General features: G+C 50.0%; 1 protein-coding gene across 2 annotated transcripts in view; it reads left to right on the forward strand.

Moving 5' to 3' along the window:
• Positions 1-20,546, forward strand: part of Slc35f3 (solute carrier family 35, member F3) — a 270,090-nt gene that overhangs the window by 154,805 nt on the left and 94,739 nt on the right. Inside the window, 1 exon segment of one of the 2 annotated variants that reach the window (NM_001431968.1) lies at positions 11,078-11,388. Coding sequence (NP_001418897.1) covers positions 11,313-11,388 — 76 coding nt within the window. The 5' untranslated portion in view covers positions 11,078-11,312. 2 annotated transcript variants of the gene reach the window in all.

A 20,546-nucleotide genomic window follows, 5' to 3' on the forward strand; every position in this document is an offset into this window, starting at 1 on the left:
ACACAGCCCCAGGGATGGTTGAATTGAGTCCCTTTGGCCCATTTTGTCCGACCCATGCGTGAGTGCTTTGAGGATCCTGGGCGAACGGGCTCTGCAAGTCTTTGTAGAGTGGCTTCTGACCTCCTTGCTTTACATACAGCTAATCCCAAATTAGACTCCCGCCGTCAGTAGAGTATCTGGTGTCTGCTCCCTCTAAATAAGAGATCAAGGTGAAACCAAAACTCGAGCCTCTTCCGTGGGGACTGAAGATAAATTGAACAGAGCACGGGAGCCCCCAAGGTCAGTTCCCAGCTCTGAGAGGGACCTGGAGGCCCGAGTGGTGGGTGCCCTTCCTTGCTTTCTGTTGTATGAGACGCTGACCCAGAGCGACTTACAGCGAGAAGGGGTTCATTTGCCTTACACTTCCAGGTCACAATCCACCTTCCACAGAAATCAGAGCAGGAATCTGAAGACAGAAACGCAAGAGTCCTGCTTCCTGGCTTGCTTCCCCTCTGGACCACCTCTCTATGTGCTGACCCCAAGGAAACACTTCCCAGAAGATGTCACCTCAGTGAAGCAGGTGTCTTACTGGCCGCAGCTGGTCTGTCCCAGGTGGCCAGCAATGGTTCTCTCAGCAAAGCAAAGGTTTCTCCTGAGTGGTGGGTGTTTCCTCGTTCGCAACAGCCGATTCTTCAGCCCCAGCACCAGAAACCCAAAACAGTGGGTGCATGCTGGTTTCTTTACATTGGGAGAGTTAGGAAGGATAAGCTGTCAATGGAGAGAGCCATGCTTTCGATGCTGGCAGAAATACAGTTGAAGGGAAGGGTGGTGGTGTAAGCTGTTTTCTGCCTCCACAGTCAGGAAGCAGAAAGAGACAAACACCGGTACTCAGCTCCCTTTCTCCTTCTCATGCAGCAAGGACCTTCAGTCCATGGGATGCCGCTGCCCATAGCTAGAGGGGATCCTTCACTTCAGTTTAACAGAATCTAGAAACTCCCTCAGAGACATAGCCAGAGGCTTGCCTCCCAGGTGCTTCTAGAGCCCGCCGAGGTGACGGTATTAACTACCACAGTAGAGTGCTGAGCTATGCCACACTGGTGGTGGTGTCTCCTTTGGGTTTTCATACATCAAGCCAAATAAATCCATTCTGGTAAGTGTCGATAAATGAATAGCTTAAAGGGTTCACAAAAAAAAAAAAAAAACCATTTGTGTGAGGGTTGTCCGAAAAGTGTTCCTAACGTTTACTAAAGCTGAGCCCACACTAGGAGCTCTCCCCACAGCCCATGTCAAGTACGGCTCTGAAGCCACACATATAGATGTCAGGTTCTCTACTAACCTGAGAAGCCAGGGCACGTGAGCTCAGGACATAGAACACAGTCCACACCTGTTTAAGAGGCAAAGGCACCTGTGTTCAGGACACAGGACATGGCCCACACACCTGTCAGAATCTTTCTTCCACAGTGGTTTTTCAGCTCATGCACAAACATTCCACAGCAAAATCCGAATGGCAGCTCAGCAGGAGTGAGAAGACAGGAAGGAGAAGAGAAAGGCAGCAGTGAGGCAGAGAGAGGAGAAGCTTCGAGAAGGCCAGGCTACTACTCTGCACAAACCCCAGTAGAAAGTGATGCCATCCTAGTGGCCCTAATAACTTCCTTCTGGGGAAAGCGCTCCACGCAGAGGTCTGGGTGGAAGCCCCTCCATCCTGCAGGAGGCAACTGGCTCTGTCCTCAGCAGCACCTTGTGCACGTGTTACCCTGTTTGTTACTGGTGTCCTCTGAAATGTCTGCACCATTCAAAGGACCCAGGCCTAGGAAGATGGCGTAGTCAGTAAAGTGCTTGCCTCACAAGTGTGAGGACCCAAGTTCAAATCCCCAGTGCCTACGTAAAAAGCCAGATGTAATAGCATATCCCTGACATCCCAGCACTTGGGAGTCAGAGATGGGAAGATTCCTGGGACTCGCTGGCAAGCCAGCCTAGACACATCAGTGAGCTCCAGGCTTAGAGAGAGGCAGTCTTAAAAAATAAGGTGGAGAGCAGTTAAAAGCACTTAAATTCAACCTCCACCTCCACACACAGGAGCACACCTGCATGTGTACCTGCACACATGTATGTGCATGTGTGTGTGCTTGCATGCACACACACACACACACACACACACACACAAATACACATATACAAAAATCAAATTTGGAAAACAAGAGTAGACACTGAATGCACATTTTTCACTGAATGCACATATTTCTAAGAAGACAAGAGGGCAATGTCTTTAAGAGCCTGACCTGAAAAGATTCTGGATAAGAATAGAAATCGTCTCCTTTAAAAAAGGAAAGCAAGTCCCAGGCTTGCCTCACACTCCTTCCTGAGGATGTCCCCAGCTCTTGTTACCCTTACAGCGTGCTTCAAGATCAGGTTTTTTAGAACTTTCAAGCTGTCTGTCATGGAGCATAAAGACCGGCACCACCCATTCCGGGGAACTGAACATCTAAAAGGAGATGACCTTACCGAGCGGCTCGCTCCCAAGGAGAAAGTGGGTGAATCACTCACCTCTCCCCTGGTAGTCCTCAGAAAACTCAACAGCTAGGAAGACGCAAATGGCGGTGTGATCTACGTATGACGGCCTCCGTGTTGAATATGAAACAACGTTGTTTTCCTTCTGGATATTATTATTCTTGACTGTTCGCTAATTCATCTCGCCGTCCGCATCCCATTCTCACCTATGAATCCTCCTCACATTCTTTCCCATTTCCTCTGTTAGCCATTCCCACCTCATCACTACAGAAAGAACTGGAGCGTGTGTCTTCGCAAGACGTCTTTATGTTAGTTCATTTTTCGGTTCAAGTTTTTTCAAGATGGTCAGTTTGCTTTCAGGTTTTCCTTCTGATTTATTTGTAAGTGTGTGGGTCTACGTATGCTTGAATGCACATGCACGCTGGTGTCTGAGGAATCCAGAAGAGGGCATTGGATCCCCTGCAGGTGGAGCTATAAGCAGTTGTGTGCTGCTAGGCATGGGTGCTGGGAGCCGTGCTCGGGTTCTCGGGAAGAGCAATGAAAGCTTAACCACGGAGCCATTTCTTCAGGCCTGTGGTAGTTAAAGGTCAACCTGACACAACCTAGGATCATAGGGAAGAAAGTCTCAGTGAGGGACTATCCACATGGAGTTGGCCTGTGAGAGGCTGTCTTGATTGGCCAGTTGAATGGGCAGTATCGTTCCTTTTATTGTTCCTTCGTTTGGGGCCTTGGACTATGTAAGAGACCAAGCTGAGCACAAGCAAGCATACAAGGAGCACCCATGCTTCCATTTCTCTCTGCTCATGACTGTGGATATGATGTGACTAGTCGTTTGCACTTCCTGTTACCTTGACTTCCCATAGCTCTTGAATTGTGAGCTAAAGTAAGGATGCTCACTGGGATGGGAAGGGGAGTATCACACCCACAGGGGTGAAGGATCTCGAGTTTTTTAGAGCAGGGGGTGGGACTTGTATTTTGTCTCTTTGCGAGCTCTCCCCTCTTTCTCCTCCCCTCCTCTCCCCTCCCTCTGTCCTCTGTCCTCTGTCCTCTGTCCTCTCTCCTGTCTCCTCCCTCCTCTCTCCTCTCCCATGTCTTCTGTCTCCTCCCTCCTCTCTCCTCTCTCCTCTCCCATGTCTCCTGTCTCCCCTCTCTCTCCTTTCCCATGTCTTTTGTCTCCCCCTTCTCTCCCCTCTCTGAGGGCTCTGTTACCAATGGGAAACAGCACCCAATGTCCATGGTCCTAAAGTCATCCATGAAATGTGATTTATTTTGTGTTCCTGGCCTCTTAGAGGACCCTATGTCCTTCCGTGTCAGTTGCTCTGGGAGTTCTGGGAGCAGGAGAGGATATAAAAAGCTGGCAGAGGCTGAGAGCTGGGAGTAGGATTCAGGTGTAGGATTGAGGGGGTTCCAGGAGACAGAACAGTGTCAGATGGTATGGTGACAGCCGAAACTTGGAGAAGCTCAGCTGAGCCAGAGAAGATATTGTTAGGAGTCAGGAATCCATGAAGAACTGCAAACAACGTAGCAAGGAGGAGGAGGGAGAGGAGGAGGAGGAGGAGGAGGAGGAGGAGGAGGAGGAGGAGGAAGAGGAGGAGGAGGAGGAAGAGGAGGAGGAGGAGGAAGAGGAGGAGGAGGAAAAAGAAAGAGAAAGGGGGGATGAGGAGAAGGAAAAGAAAGAAGAAAAAGAAGGAGGAGGAAGAAGAAGAAGAGAGAGAGAGAGAGAGGAAGGAAGGAAGGAAGGAAGGAAGGAAGGAAGGAAGGAAGGAAGGAAGGAAAGAAGAAAGAACAGAACAGGTACAGTTGGTGCTGGTCTGGTGCTCCTAGGAAAACTAATGTGGCAGAGCTGGCTCGGGCATTAAGAGGGTTTGGTCCTTTCCTTGATTTACTAACCTAAGCAGAGTCATGGAGGGGAGCCATGACCTAAAGCTAGAAAGAATACAGCTGGGCTGTGAGGGACGGTGTACAGAGCGTGGTGACCACTTCCCTCAATCTGAGCTCTCACTCTGCAGTGCTCCACGCGGACTCTGGACTCTGGAAAACATCCTGGGTTTCTTTAGGGGCTGTCTGGTGTGTCGGATAACCCTCACTGCGCATGTCTCGCGGATGCGCCCTACACAGCCCCTCTCGGGTCCTGCTTTTACAAAATTTCCTGGGACTTTGCATGCACTCCTCTGTTCTAAGTTGGTTCTTCCTTGATTGGAGTGAGATTCCAGTTTTAGCATTGACCAGCTCATCCCAGAGGTAGCTGAGCAAGTCCACAAGGAGCTCAGGAAGGCAGCCTCAGCTTTCAGAGGGGCGACATCAGTGGCGAGCCCCGGAGATTGGTGATTCTGAGACCCTATGTGTCTGACATTGAGCCCCTGAGTCCTTGTGGAAGACGATACTACCAGAAGCTGCTACCCAGCTCCTCGCTTAAGAAATACGGCTGCAGCAGAAGCGCTGTCTTTGGGGGCCAAGATCTCTTCCTCCTGCTTAAGCTGAAGCAAATCCAAGTTCGGTCCCCTTGACTCGCCCTTGGAAGGAAGCAATGGTGCAGGGGTGGGGTCTGGGTGGCCAAGGATCGGATGTAGGTCAGTAGTCTACAGCCTGCACAGAGGCGGCAGCCGAGGAATCTGAGTACAGACCAGCTGTGGTCGATGAGTCACCCGGACACTGGCATCAGCTATTTCTGAACTAAACAGCCTCATATCTCCCTCCTCACCTTGAGGGGGCCTCGGTCTTCAAACACACTTCCCTAAGATCAAGGAGGAAAGAGACTGAGACTAGAGCAGAAGAAAGCCCTCCTGTGAGCTCGCCCTATGGTGCACCACGCGGGCAGGAAAGGACAGTTCAAAAGAAGAGCAGGCGATTCCGGAAAATTCTGGGATTTAGAGTTGTAAGAGTACCAGCCATTCCTCCCTCTCTTCCTCTCCCCTTCCCTGCCTCCCTCCCTCCCTCTTTCTCTCCCTACTTTGTCTGCTTTCTCTCCCCCTCTGCCTTCCTCCCTCTCTCCCCCTTTCCTCCTCCTCTCTCCTTAACTTTCTCCTTATGTAGAATACATGCTCCAGAAACCACATATTGTGTTAGACCCGGGACAGGACATGGCTGCCCTCCTCTGGCGTGCACATCGGGGAAAGAATGAAAAAAAAAAAAAGCACTGCGGTGCTGGGTCTGACGGGTGTATGTGGGCTATACATCCACGACCCCCTTTAATTTCTCAGCTTCACCGGAAGGGTTTTCTTTAAGATGAGAAAGCAAAGCACAGAGGTTCGGGCCCAGGAGTCCGGTTGATAAGAGTCTTTTCTGAGCTGAGGTGCACGGCTGGAGGGAGTTTGTGGAAGATGGTGTTTTCCTTTCCCTCCTGGGAAAAGATGTTTCCTATCTCCAGGACCTGCTGTATATAGGATAATATGTCAGTTCACCATGGCCACCGTCTAGATTCCTCACAGGTTCCAGGGGAGGAAGCCCTGTCTCCAGGGGTGCCAGACCCAGGAAGCAGCATCCCCTTGGCCCAGGCATTGTTGGTCAGTGTTGAGGACTGACTCTGGAAGCCTGTGCATGCCGGATGAGTGTTCCACCACTCTCCTACGCCTTATATTTTTGACACTGCCCCTCTCAGCACAGCCCAAGTCTTTGATCATTGCTGTATACTCCTGAGGATCAGGGAGTTACAGACCTGCCCCACCAGGCCCAGCTTCCAGACAGCCCTCTCTGCTCAGTCCCAGCATACTTGGCTCTGCCCTCTAGAAGGCACCACCTGGAGTCACCCCTGAGCACATGAAACAGGGCCCTGGTGAGGATTCACAAAAGAAGCAGACACTGCTGCTCCAACCTCTGTCTCTACTTATGTTCAGTGTGACCCCAGCTCTAGGCTTCAGCTCAATGCTAGGGTGAGGTGTTATCTCCTCACTGTGAGATGTCAGGAGGAGGGTGGACTTGGGGATGGAGGGACATAGATGGACGTCCAGCTATGACATCCAGGGATCATGCTCTACCCTCAACCAGGAGAGAGAAGAGTCAATTTATTGGTCCTGAGAGAGGAAAGAGTATGGGGTAATGGGAGGGCTACTGAGCACCCACATGCCTCATTTCCTTGACCTTGACCAGACTGGAAGGGACATCCTCACCCCTGCCTGCTGATGCTGCCCCAAGTTTCTTGGCCAGACTCAGGTCCCCTTCCCCGTTGGGCAGGCGAGGCAGGCTCCACTCTGAACACTTCCGAGCACTGTCCTCCGGTTCATCTGCTTCCTGGAGCCTCTCTAAGTGATTCTTTCTAAGTACCAGTAACCACAAAAATAATTTGTTATTCTTAACTATTTAATTCTGTGAAGGGCAGTGTTGCTACTTCACAGTGAATTAATTGAAATAGTCTGCCTACCTCCCCACTCCTGAAAACCCTCCTGCATTTAAAAATTTTTTTTTTAAATTTCCAGCACACTAAGAAAAAGGCTTCATAGCACCTACCGTAGACAATGAGAAAGACAAACTCACAATGGCAGGGCGGTTCAGTGGGTAAAGCACTTGCCGTGCAAGCATAAGGACCTGAGTTCAAACCCCCCAGAAGTCACACAAAAGCTTAAATGCCTGTAATCCCGGTGATCCTACTGTGAGATGGGAGGCAGGGTCAGGAGAAGATTGGGAAGCGATCTGGCCAGTTAGCCTGACACACAGCCAGAAAACAACAAAGACAGCACCACAGTAAGGCAGAATGTGAGGGTTGGTACTGACAACGGTCCTCAGACTTCCATCACACAAACACCATGACGTGTGTATGCAGTGTGTGACACACACCCACACACACACACACACACACACACACACACACACACACAGGCTGCATATACACACAAAACAAGGTAGAGGAAGACAATCAGTCATAATCAGCATTCGTTTTTGTAAGAGGCAGATAGAAGAGAAGAGAGTGGTCACCCTACAGTAGAACACTCCCATATGGTAAAGGTAACACTCTAAGTAATACAGCGTTTGTGCACATGTATATGTACTACATACACTACACGTGTGTCTCCAAATACCTCCCTTACATACTAAAGGTTAGGATGTCTACTGTATCCCCTCAGTTTTTAGTATTTGTGGCTCACAGAGGTCCAGGTTCATCCTTTTAAGTGTATAATTATTTTCTCTATGTGGTCACTGAACCCAGAGACTCAGACATACTAGGCAAGCACCCTACCCCTGGGTGTTGTTCACAGCTCTCTTTTAGTTTCCTCTAGGAACAGAGTCTCACTAAGTCGCCCAAGCTGACCTTGACATCACTTCGTCTCTCAGGCAGGACTTGACCTTGCAGTCCTCCGGCCCCAACTCCCACCTGCCGCCGGGCCTGGATAGTGTAGTTTCATTTGGTTTTGTTTTTAATGTGTGTGGATGTTTTGCCCACACCTATGCCTGTGCCCACATGTATGTCTAGGGCCCTCAAAAGCTAGAAGAGGGAGTCTGACTCCCTGTAGCTGGAGTTACAGGCGGTGGTGAGCCACCATGCAGGGGTTGGGAATAGTCTGGGTCCTCTGCAAGAGTAGCTGGTACTCAGCCGTCTCTCCAGCCCCTGACGTAGGTTTTTTTTTTTTAAAGTGTGAAATGCATGGAAAAACAAAAACGGTGGAACAGCTCCTAGCAGTAAGAGTCTGATCTCACCAGACATGTGGCAAAAGATGGCAGTCAGATATGGACAAGCTGTGACAATTCTTACCTAGAGGGGTGATTCCATACACTCCCAAACTTTACCATGGCTTGGGAGATTATCATGTTTATAGTTTTAGAAAATTTCTTTCAGCTCTTCTACCTTTTTTATAATACAAATCTAACAGAAACACCAGGAGATAAGAGGCAGTGTTACGTACGGCCAGGACAGCCCACTGGTAGAATGCTTGCCTTGCACACACACAGGCCCCGTTCCCACCCTCAGAACTAGGAAGCCTGAGGTGATCTTCAGAGAGGATGAATTACGATCGAGGTTATGGGGATGGCTCCATCTATGAAGTACTTGACCTGCAAGCCCAAGGACCAGAGTCCACACTTTAAAAGTTGGAGGTGGTGACTTCTGTGGGGCCAGCCTAGCCTACTTCTCGGGTTCCAGGCCCGTGAAAGACCTATCTCAAACAAACATGATAGGTGGCTTTTGGGGAACAACGGGTGAGCCTTCTATTTTTTTTTTCTTTTCTTTTTCTGGAGCTGAGGACTGAACTCGGGACCTCGCGCTTACTAGGCAAGCGCTCTACCACTGAGCTAAATTCTCAACCTCCCGGGTGAGCCTTCTAACCCCTGTCTCAATTGTGTGCGCGCACACATGCAAAAATCCTGCACATACAGACACCAGCACAGGTTGGGGAGGGGGTGGAACCTCGTGATAGAGTCTGAGCTTCTCGTTCTCAGGGTAGAACCTGCACTGAGGTGACTGACAGGTGGCTCCCGACAACCTCCTCCATCGGCAAAGCTGCGACTCGGGTGGTTGGCTCTCTTTAAGATGCTTCCCCATGCCTTGGTGGTTGTCTTTAGGAAGGCTAAACCTCACTTCAGCCCTATAGATGGAATACGACAGAGGGCCTGAAAACATGTGCATGTAGCTGCATTTGATCAGGAATGGACCTGAGGCTCTCAGAACTGCAACTTTGTGCTGTGATTCCCCCAAAGGTCCTTCAGACAACGAGGGCCTGAAGACCCCCGAGCAGGTTAAGGACATGCTTGGCCTTCACCTCATACAATGCATCTTGGTGGATATCACTACTGTACAGCCTAGCTGTACTGTCCGGTTCTGTGTGTCAACTCGACACAAGCTGGAGTTACCACAGAGAAAGGAGCCTCCATCGAGGAAATGCCTCCATGAGATCCTGCTGTAAGGCATTTTCTCAATTAGTGATGAAAGGGGGAGCCCATTCATCACTATGGGCTGGGAATGAGCCCAGCCCATTGTGGGTGGTGCCATCCCCTAGGCTGGTGGTCTTGGGTTCTATAAGAAAGCAAGCTGAGCAAGCCAGGGGAAGCAAGCCAGTAAGAAACATCCCTCCATGGCCTCTGCATCAGCTCCTGCTTCCTGACCTGCTTGAGTTCCAGTCCTGACTTCTTTTGGTGATGAACAGCAATGTGGAAGTGTAAGCTGAATAAACCCTTTCCTCCCCAATTTGCCTCTTGGCCGTGATGTATGTGTGGGAATAGAAACCCTGACTAAGACACTAGCACATTTAATTTGACCTCTAAGATCATATACAAAGAAGGGAACAGCTTCCCATCAGTAGTGACTGGTGTTGGTGGGACAAGAGAAATGCAGAGACTACCACTAGAGGGCTCTGCAGGGACCTGGGAGCCTCTTCCCTGCAGAGATGGGGAACAACCTTGAGGAGCCCTGGCCCCGGGTATATTCTATCCCTGTGTTTATCTTTGCCATTCAGGAAGATGACTCAAGAGTAGCCTACTTCTAGGAGCTGCGTCCTCCGGACACCTGGGCGCATGCAGGTGAAACAGCTGGTAGGAAGGGCACTAAGGGACTTTGGTGGTGGTGGTACCATTCTCCTGCACCTGCCGTCCTTATGGGGATAATAACGATGTCCTACAATGCAATCGCAATTCTGAGACAGAACTCTGAAGCTCTAATAATCACCTTGAGCCAGATTCCAGTAGAGCCCCCAGGGACAAACCCTGAGATCTGGGCACTAGTGAATGAGAACCCATTAGGTGGAACTCTTGGAGTTTAGGGGCTGCAGGAGTTGCGTGAATCCACCAGCAAGGAGGTTGGCAGGGGAATCTTGATGATACCCTGTGAGGGTTTAACAGTAGCCAGTAAACAGCACTCAGGACTGGGTGGCCATTCAAGGTGATCTTGCTGCCTTTAACAAGCACCGTGAGCCAGAAACCTGTAGTCTTTAGGGGTGGGCACAGTGTAGCAGTATCTTCTTGTTCCCATGGGAGCTTGGCCTCTCAAGCCTTTTCCTTTAAAAAGAAATTATTTTTATTTATGTATACATGTATTGGCTGGCTGGCTGTATGTGCACAGTGTGTGTGCAGGTGCCGGCTGAAGCCAGAAGAGGGCGTCAGGTCTCCTGAAACTGGAGTTACAGTGGGTTGTGAGCCACCTTCTAAGAGTTGGGGGTGAGGGATGGGGAGCAAACCCAAATTCCCTGCAAGAGCAGCAGGTGTTCTATGCACCTACAGTAGAAGGTCACTCCGGCCCTTAAGCCTTTGCTTTCTTCTATGGACTTTACATTTTCTTCCCTGAATAGAGCTGTCCTCAGGGACTGGGATTGGGGACAGAGAAAATAATCTTCTAGCCCTCCAGTAGGGAAGGCAAGCTGGGGAATCTCCACCCCACCTTCACCTTCACTCTCTGTGAAACGATTCTGGGGCCCCTCCTGATGTGCCCCAGGCAGCGCCAACCACCTGTAATAAACTGGTGCAACACCAGGTCTTTACTGCCAGGGGTCTCCTTAAGATTCCCTGGCCCGGTGAAAGGGCTCCTGGAAGACCAGGGAGCCCGGGGCCGCCGCAGTCAGGACGCGGCTGGGAGCGAGGGCGCGACCGTGGGCTGCAGGGCGGGCGTCCCGGGCGGGGGCGGAGCAGGTGAGCCTGCCGGGTGGGCGTGGGGAGTGCACTTGTACGTGACGTTGGAGTTTGCAGCGAGCCGGGAGTAGGAGGCTGTGCGCGCGTGTGTGGAGCGCTGCGCGGCCAGGAGGATGTGCGCGGCGGGGCGGCCACCGCAGTGAGTCGCGACAGGAGCGGGCTGCAGCCCGTGGGAGCCAGAGGCGAGGGCCAGCAGGAGGCCGCGGGCCCGGAGAGGCGCGCCGCCCGGCCCCAGGATGTAGGCGATCGGCGGCGGCGCTCCTGCTGGCGGCCGGCTCACCATGAAGAAGCACTCGGCCAGGGTGGCCCCGCTCAGCGCCTGCAACAGTCCGGTCCTGACCCTCACCAAAGTGGAAGGTAAACACGCGGCCGCATGGCGCTGGGGTGTCCGGGCCTGAGGCGTCTGTCCCTGACCCGGAGGGACACCTGGCTGCTAGTGGGGCGGGGGCGGCAGCTTCGGGACGCTGTCCGCAGTGCAGCGTCGCCGCCGGCGGGGACCTGGAGGCTCCAGAGGCTTGGAGCTCTTGCTGGGGTGACATGCTATCTGCATCTAGGGCTCATACAGTGCGGTGCACCTGGTGGCTCTGCACCCCTGGGTGCCTTTTCTCACTGTCCCCAGGCTTGTCCCCGCAAGGCAGAAGAAAGCCAAGTGCCAACCAGTGAGCTAGTGATCTCTCTCTCTCTCTCTCTCTCTCTCTCTCTCTCTCTCTCTCTCTCACACACACACACACACACACACACACACACACACACACACACACACACACACACACACACACACAGAGGAGTGGGTGGCCTGTGTTAGGAGCATCCCTCTGGCACCCCACCCCAGGAGCCCAGAGGTGAGGCCCATCTTTACTGGGAGCTAAAGGAGACCAGTCTGGCTGAGTGCAGGTGGGGAGAGATTGGCAGGTGAGGAGAATCCCGGCCCGGCACCCATCTGTAAACACGTTCTTACCCAGGCCTGATAGGGAAGAGAGGGGCTCTGAGAGGCCCCCCAGAAATTGTTCCTGCACTGCCTGTCTTTTCTTCAGCACGGAACCGCCCCCAGTCGGGGGATGTGAGAGAGAAGGGGCCACGGAGGAGGGTTGTGAGTTACTCAGACACAGCTGTCATTCTGCTGGCCTGAAAGAGGACCTTGCTTTCCAAAGGAAGGGGTCCTCTTAGCTCTCAGCTCCTCCTGCAGGAGGCAGCTGCAAAGGGAGGAATTCTCTGTAGCTAACGGAGTAGAAAGGAGTACCTGTCTACTGTCCAAGAACCTCCATCCATGTCTTTGCTGACTGGGGTAGGAATGGCTCCAAAGACTCTCTGGTTTATGCCCACGCCCTCTATGGGTCTGTGAGGTCCCTGTACCCACCTGTGTGTGTTCCTTGTTGGAATAAGCCTGAGGACCAGTTGCTGTTAGCCCAGTGGTTCTCAACTTGTGGGTTGTGAACCCTTTGCGGTCACATAGAAGACATCTTCGTATCAGATACTTACATTATGATTCACAGCAGTAGGGAAATTACAGTTATGAAGTAGCAATGGGATAATCTCATGGTTGGGGGTCACCGCAAACTGAGGAACTGTATTTAAGGGTCACAGCACTGGGGAGGTTAAGACCTACTGCACTAGACAGAGGTAGGTAGGTGTGTATTCCCAGCTCCACACTAGATCTATCCTGATACCTGCAGATGAGGCCCAAGAGGCCCAGAAGGGTGGCAGACTGCTCCAAAGTCTACAGCTGCTATATGGTGATATACAAGGAACCATAAGCTGTGGGACCCCAAAGTCGTCCCTTTTTTATCAGAATGGCATCTCGCAGTAGCGTGCAGATCCCCGTTTCTCTTTACTTTTTCTTTCTTTGTGGCTGTCTCCTCCCCAAACATCCTATTCTCAAGAAAGGCTTGGTATGGATTATAGGCATCAGAAACCAGCAGGACTTGCTCTCCTAGGGATGGTAGTGTTACACGGGCCTCCTTCTGTACACGTGTGAGAGAGGAGGGGATCAGAAGCTGCAGGATCCACCCCGGAAGCTCCTTCACGGAAGCATTTCCATCTGCTAGAAAGGCGGGTTGAGATGGCTCCCCAATGCAGCAACAGGTAATATGCACCCCTAGCGAGCTTCAGGGAGGCTCACCTGAGCTCACCGTCAGTGGTGAGCCTTTACATTATGATTTATAACAGTACCAAAATTACAGTATGAAGTAGCCATGAAATAATTTTGTGGTTGCTGGTCAGCACAACACAGGGAGCTGCCTTAAAGGGTCACAGCATTAGGTTGAGAACCATTGCTCTAGATAGAGGTTGGTAGGGGTGAGTGTGTGTGTGTGTGTGTGTGTGTGTGTGTGTGAGAGAGAGAGAAAGAGAGAGAGAGAGAGAGAGCACTCATGAGCACACATGGGGGAGGGTCCCTAAGCCCAAGTCTGGAGGTTGCGGTGGGGGATGAAACTGATAGCCCTCCCCCATTACCTTAGTGACTATGTCTTCCTCTTACACTGTCATGGCAACCTACGTTTCCGTATGCACATCCGTGGCTCAAGGCAAAGGTATAGAGTTAAGAGCAGGATGGATGGAGGACTGACTCTGCCCCTTGTAGAGTATGGCTTGGGTGTATGGAGAACCCTGAGCCTCAGCTTCCTCAGCTGTAAAGGAGGTAAGATACGTACAGCCTGCCTCAGCAGAGCACTGAGTCAGGAAATACAAGAAAGGCAATACCTGACTCGTGCCCATCACACACAGTAGGTGCTGTGTGTGTGTGTGTGTGTGTGTGTGTGTGTGTGTGTGTGTGTAACTCTGTGTGTGTGCACACGTGAGCACACACATGTATGGTTAGAGTCCTCCGGTCACAGGTCCTCTAGCTCATTCCTCAAGCATCTCGCCTCTCTACATGTAGAAGACAAGTCAACAGGCCGGCTGACAGGCCTGCTCCTTACTGGTAGGCTCACACAGAGCACTTTTTCTCTACCTGACTTTTCCCCCCTAAGGCCTTTTGTTCGGTCTGACTCGGGGTCTATTTTTCTAAACTAATTACATATCGTGTGTTTCTTTGGAGTTGTTAAACCATTTTTTTGGTTTTGTTTTGTTTTGCCTTGAGTGCACAGGACAAAGCGGCCTCCATTCTGAAGCTGTTTGTGTGTGAGTGGTTGATAGGCTACAGGGATGGAATGCGGAGGGCGAGAAATATTTATTAGCCTGTGCGGCGTGTCATCTGAGGGAAGGCAAGAAGGCACCAGCATGTGGTACCTATAAAACCAAAATAGAAAATGCAAGGCTTGGTTGAACTCAGAGGTAGGAAGACGGACAGAGTGACTTCATTACTCAACATTTACTTCATCTCTCTGGACTTCGTGGTCCGTAGCTGCTGAGCGAGACCCTGAAAGTGAAAAGCTGAGCAGTGTTGGCTTCATTAGCTTAAAGGAGATGTATGAGTAGATAAATTATCAGATAAAAGGTAAAAAAAAAATTCCAGCATGGAAATCAAAACATGATGTCACAGAAATGCTGGAAATTGAGGAGATGTTCCTAGGAAGGAAGCCTTCTTGAGGAGGTGATTGTTCTGGAAGGGAGAGCTTCTAAGGGGCAGGGTTCTGAGATCAGGCTTCTCTGGGAAGTCCTGATGAGAAGGCCTGGCTGAGAGGAAGCCTTCCTGACGAGATGTTCTTCTGAGGAGGAGGCTGAGGAGGAGGTAGCTTTCTCTGAGGAGAAGGCATAGAGAAGAGGCCTTTCTGATGTGGCCTTTCTAAGGAGGGGGTGGCCTTCTCGAGGAGGAAGTCTTAAGCAGGTGGGTTCTCTAGGGGAAGGCAGGAGGAGGCAGGCTTTTTAAAAAGGACCCTCCAAGGAGGCCTTTCCAACGAGATGCCTCTGTAAGAAGGACGCCTTCTTGAAGAGACTTCTTTCTCTAGAGGCTTTTCCAAGGAGGAAGATTTCCTGAGGAGAATGGCCTTCTGAAAGGAGGCTTTCTGAGGAGCAACCTTCCTAGTGGAGCCTTCCAGAAGATGTAGCCTTCTTGAAGAGGAAGTCCTGTAAGGTAGAGGTATTATCCCAGAGGCCAGAGGATATGAGAAAAACTGTTAGGCACAGAGGGAAAGAGAAGCTACTTCAAACAGAAGAAACAATGTGTATAGGCTTGGCTGGGAAGAAGAAGAGAGGTGGGGCTAGCCCTCTGGTGGAGAGTGGAGTTGAGGTTTAAAAATGGCTCCTGACCACGTGAAGGCTCCCAACAGCTCTCACAGGGTACCTGGATCTCTACTCCTTTTCCTGGCTTTCCTGTCAGGAGCAGATGCTGAGTATTGATGAACAGCATGTCTCTAGTACAGCAGCAATTACAGCAATCATCTATATTTACAATCGGCTAATTCATGGTCAATAAAATTACATTCAATGGGAATTAATAGTTGAAAACAATACAATGAAGTCCCCTAGGAGAGCCAACTGTCAGCATTGCAGACAGGAAATGCTTTGATGTACGATGGATGGGGCTTAAGGCCCAACCCTCTCATGGATGAATTAGTCAATCTCTCCTGAATAATTTCTCCTGAGTAAATCGGGGTGATAGGTTTCCTTTAAGAATGACACTAATAGGGGTTGGGGATTTAGCTCAGTGGTAGAGCGCTTACCTAGGAAGCGCAAGGCCCTGGGTTCGGTCCCCAGCTCCGAAAAAAAGAACCAAAAAAAAAAAAAAAAAAAAAGAATGACACTAATAGCTTTATGCTGTAATGGTGAGGCTTTCAGTTTGATTATGGTACTTTTGCCGTTAACTATTTGATTTTAGTGTTTTGTTTTGTTCGTTGTAGTTTTTAGGTTTAGTTGTTTCATGTGGGGGTCACGGTGTTAGTGCAGGTTCATGGGCATGTGTGAGAAAGTATGTGGGTGTGGATATATACATGTGAGTGTGTGGATGTGTGTGTGTGTGACTGCATGTGTATGTGTGAGCATGTGTATGAGTGTGTATATGTGAATGAGTGTATGTGCATGTGAGTGAACACACCTGTGTGAGTGTGCATGCACACCACACACATGTAAATGTGTGTGTGCTTGAGTGTGTGTGTATGTGAATGTGTGTATGTGTTGCAGGTGTGTGTGTTGCATGTGTATGCATACATGAGTGCATGTGTGTATGAGTGCATGTATGAGTATGTGAGCATGTGTATGTGTGTGTGAGAGTGTATGCACATGTGTATAAATGTGTGCATGAGTGTGTGTGTGGTGTGTGTGAGCATGTGTGTATATGTGTGTGTGAATGTGTGCACTTGTGTGTGTGTGAGTGTGTGTGTGTGTGTGTGTGTGTGTGTGTGTGTATGCAATGTAAAGGCCAATCGTAAGCTTACTTCTTCAGGTGCTCCTTGTTTGCTTTGTTTATGCCCTTTGTTTTTTGAGACAGAGTCTCTCATTTGCCTGGATCTCACTGATTGGCTGAACTGCCCGGCCAGAGGAGCCCCAGGATCCTCTCAGCTCTAAGATTACAAATGAGTTGCACCACCTTGACCAGATTGGTTGATTATTTTAACCTGGGTTCTAGACGATTGAACTCAGGTCCTCATACTTGCGTGGCGAGCATTTTACTGATTGGGCATCTCCCAGATGAGTGGGTGTTTTTGTTTTGTTTGTTTGGGTTTGGTTTTGAGATATGGACAGTCCTGCTGTGTAGCCCAGGCTGTCCTGGAACTCATGCTCATCTTGACTTCACTCCCATAGTGCTGAGATTGTAGACATCCTCTGCTATCTCATGCTAACAATGGTGAATGGAGGCCGGCTGGCCATATGACAGGTTGCGGTTATGAAAGCTTGTTCTATTAGCCCAGTTCCTCCTAGAAAAGGCTGAGCCCTTTTACAAACAAGGAGTCTGAGGCTCCTGGGACCATTCATGTCATGGAATTAGAAACAAGAGGGCTTGGATACAGATGCCAAAGACTTTGAAATATCTGGGTTCCATTTAAGAAGCGAGAATTATATGAGCTTGAGGAGTTTGGTAGGCACATAATGAGTATGTGGCTCCCACTGAGGCTCCCACTGTGGTGTGTGTGACTCGATGCTCTGGATCCTCATCCAGGATCCTGGGATCGATGGCTACTGGTGATGACACTGTTGGTACCTCTGCCCCAGGGGTGTGAGGCCATCTCAGCTGCCCCCAGAGCAGGTCTGGCTAGCTGAACCCTACCACTGAGTATATTAAACAACTGGTGGGAGATTTATTTCAACTCACTGTTTTAGGAAGCTCAACCCTGTGGTGTTTTGTCCGTGTACACTAGCACAGAGCATCATGGCTGCCGGTGTGTGCCAGGGAGGACAGCTCCCATCACAGCAGGTAGAAAGCAGAGACCGAGGTCAGGATGTAGCAAGAGGTAACATCCTCCAAGGTCTATTCCACCAAGATCTGCTTCCTCAACCCAGGCCTCACCTCCCAGCTGGGGGTGGGGTTAAGCTTTCAAAACACAGACCTAACGGGGGATGCTTCATATTCTAATCATAATACTAAAAAACAAACAAACTCATGATAAAATACTCAATGATACCTCTGTAGGGTCAGGGTGAGTAGGTTCTTGGCAAAAGGTCTCTGAACCCAAAGATCAGCATCTGCCTGGTCAGTCCTAAGCTGGAAATAAACAAGATGAAGACAATTATATATGCTAATCAAATCTATCATCCATAAAGCCATAGAGTTTCTAAAATGTGGGAAGTGGCAGGTTCGTACACGTGGGAATAGATTACCTGTTGCTGGGCTGGGAGACGGCTCAGCGAGTAAAGCATTTGCCATGTAAGCACGTAGGCATGAGTTCAAATCCCCAGTGCCCATGCAAACCATCATGCATGAGTGGGTGTTTGCATGCCTGTAGCCCCAGAGCTGCATGGAGCAATGGCTTGTGACCTCGCTCCTAACTCAGTGAGAGACCCTGTGTCCAGGGATAATGGAGCAAGGGACAGAGCTGGACCTCCAGCATCTTCCTCTGATCTCTGCATTCACGCCTATGCGGACACATAGGCGGCTACCACCACACACACACCGCCTAAGAGACCAACACATAAACAAGCAAATCTTTGCGGTTTCTGTGGAAGAAGTAGAAACAAACAGACATTTCAGCAAGTGTGAACTCACTTCTGCCCAAGACTGACATGGCCCAGGGTCCACTCCTGTCACCTCCACTCTTCTTGGGGAAAATGACATGAGCCAACAGGACCATTTCCACAAAGCCCGAACCTGACCTCCAAATCCTCCTCGGGATGCGTCTTCTTGTCAGGCTTGGAATGATGGGTAATCATGCATTCACTCGCCTCTTCTGGGAGTATGGTTGGGGTGATGTGGGCAAGGACGTGGCCTTTGTCCCTGGCTGCCACCAAGACAGCGTTGCTGACAGAGGGAGCCTCATAGACCAGGAGAGAAGGTAGTTGGTAGCCACTGCTTAGGTTTACTGAAGATTCAGGAGCAGGAGCGGAGAGAAGGCATATTCGGGGACACCCTGGTGCCTGGGCTCCATGGGAAGACGGTAATGGAGCAGGGGTTGGGGGTGAGGAAAAGGGCAGTGTGAGAGTTTGGAAAACTAAGACACATGAGCATGGAGATGCTCAGCCTGGATCCCAAACCTGTTTCATCCACCACAGAGAGTGATCCTTAGCAGAGAGTTAGAGCAGACTAAAAACTACCAAAGCTATCAGATGAAGTAAGCCAGTTGGTTCCTTTACGAGTGTGTGTGGGTGTGACTGTGTGTGTGACTGTGTGTGTGACTGTGTGTGGGTCTATGTATGTATGTGCACCTGTGTGTCTGTGTATTTGTGTGTCTGTGTATGTGTCTTTGTGTGTCTCTGTATTTGTCTGTATGTATCTGTGTGTCTATGTTTGTCTCTGTGTCTCTCTGTGTGTTTGTCTGTGTGTGTGACTGTGTGTGGTTCTTTGTGTGTATGTGTGCCTATGTGTCTGTGTATTGGTGTGTCTATATGTGTGACTGTGTGTGGGTCTGTATGTCTGTGGGTCTCTGTGTGTGTATGTGTGTGTCTTGAGTGTGTTTCTGTGTGTGTCTGTATGCGTGTCTCTGTGCCTGTCTGTGTGTATGTCTCTGGGTCTATTTGTGTGTGTGTGGGGGGGGGTCTGTGTGCATCTTGCATGAGTCTCTGTGTGTCTATCTCTGTGTGTCTCTGTCTGTGTTTATGTCTGTATGTCTGTGTATGGATCTGTGTGTGTATGTGTCTTGCGTGTGTCTGTGACTGTGTGTGGGTCTGTGTGTGTGTGTGCCTGTGTGTCTGTGTATTTGTGTGTCTCTGCGTGTGACCATGTGTGGGTCTGTGTATCTGTATGTGTGTGTGCATATGTGTCTTGCATGTGTTTCTGTGTGTGTGGAGTGGGTGAGTCTGTGTGTGTATATGTATGTGTATCTCTGTGTCTGTGGGTCTCTGTGTATGTATGTGTGTGTGCATATGTGTCTTCCGTGTGTTTCTGTATGGGTCTGTGTGTGTGTATGTGTGTGTGTATGATCGAAGCTATGCTGGAAAAGCTTTGAGAGCATCTGGTGGATGAGCTTAGAAGATGACTTACTTAGTGAACTGATCATTGCCAAGTATGAGGAGCTGAGTTTAATCCCCAGAAACTACATAAAAAATCAGGCATGGAGACATGTACCTACACTTCCAGAACCAGGGAGGTAAGAACAAGAAGATCCTGGGGCTTACTGGCCCTCAAGTAGTAAATCTGTGAGCTCCAGGTTCCATGGAAAACCTATCTCAAGTTTTGATGATGATGATGATGATGATGATGATGATGATGATGATGATGGTGATGATGATGATGATGCAGAGAGTGATTTAAGAAAACACCTGACATTGACCTCTGGCCTCTACATGTACCACACACACTCATGCATGCACACCCATTACATATGTGTATACAATCAAAAGAGAATGCCTGCTGGAGAGGAGTCAATAGGGATGAGAACACACTGGGAAGCTGCTGCAGAGAGGTTCAAGCATGAGCTACTAGGTTTAGACTCAGAACTGGCACTACTTGCTGTGAGTCCTGGACATGGGCTGCCTCTTCCACTATTCATAGGATCCCTGGGCAGCAGGTCCTCGTGTGTGTGTGTGTGTGTGTGTGTGTGTGTGTGTGTGTGTGTGTGAGAGAGAGAGAGAGAGAGAGAGAGAGGGAGGGAGAGAGACAGAGACAGAGACAGAGACAGAGAGACAGAGAGAGACAGAAAGACAGAGACAGAGAGACAGAGAGAGGCAGAGACAGACAGACAGACAGACAGAGACAGAGAGAAGCAGTATGTGTTACAGTTAAGTGACATACTGAGATTGTTGCCATGAGCAACCACAGCCTAACCACTGTACCCCATACAGCAGGATGAAGACAGGGCAGAGGACCAACCAATGAATCAAGGTGCGGGAGGTGAGCAGAGCGCTAGGAAAAGAACAGGTGCCCAAGAAACCTGGAAGACTGAGGCAGAAGGCATCAGAGGACGGAAATACTTTCAACAATAAGAGCAAACAAAGGAGGGGGACCCCTTTCTTTGAGACTAAGAAAGGGGTCAAGTTTGAGCAACTCAGTG

This window comes from Rattus norvegicus, chromosome 19, assembly GCF_021556685.1.
Source record: "Rattus norvegicus strain SHRSP/BbbUtx chromosome 19, alternate assembly SHRSP_T2T, whole genome shotgun sequence".
NCBI classification, from domain to species: domain Eukaryota; kingdom Metazoa; phylum Chordata; class Mammalia; order Rodentia; family Muridae; genus Rattus; species Rattus norvegicus.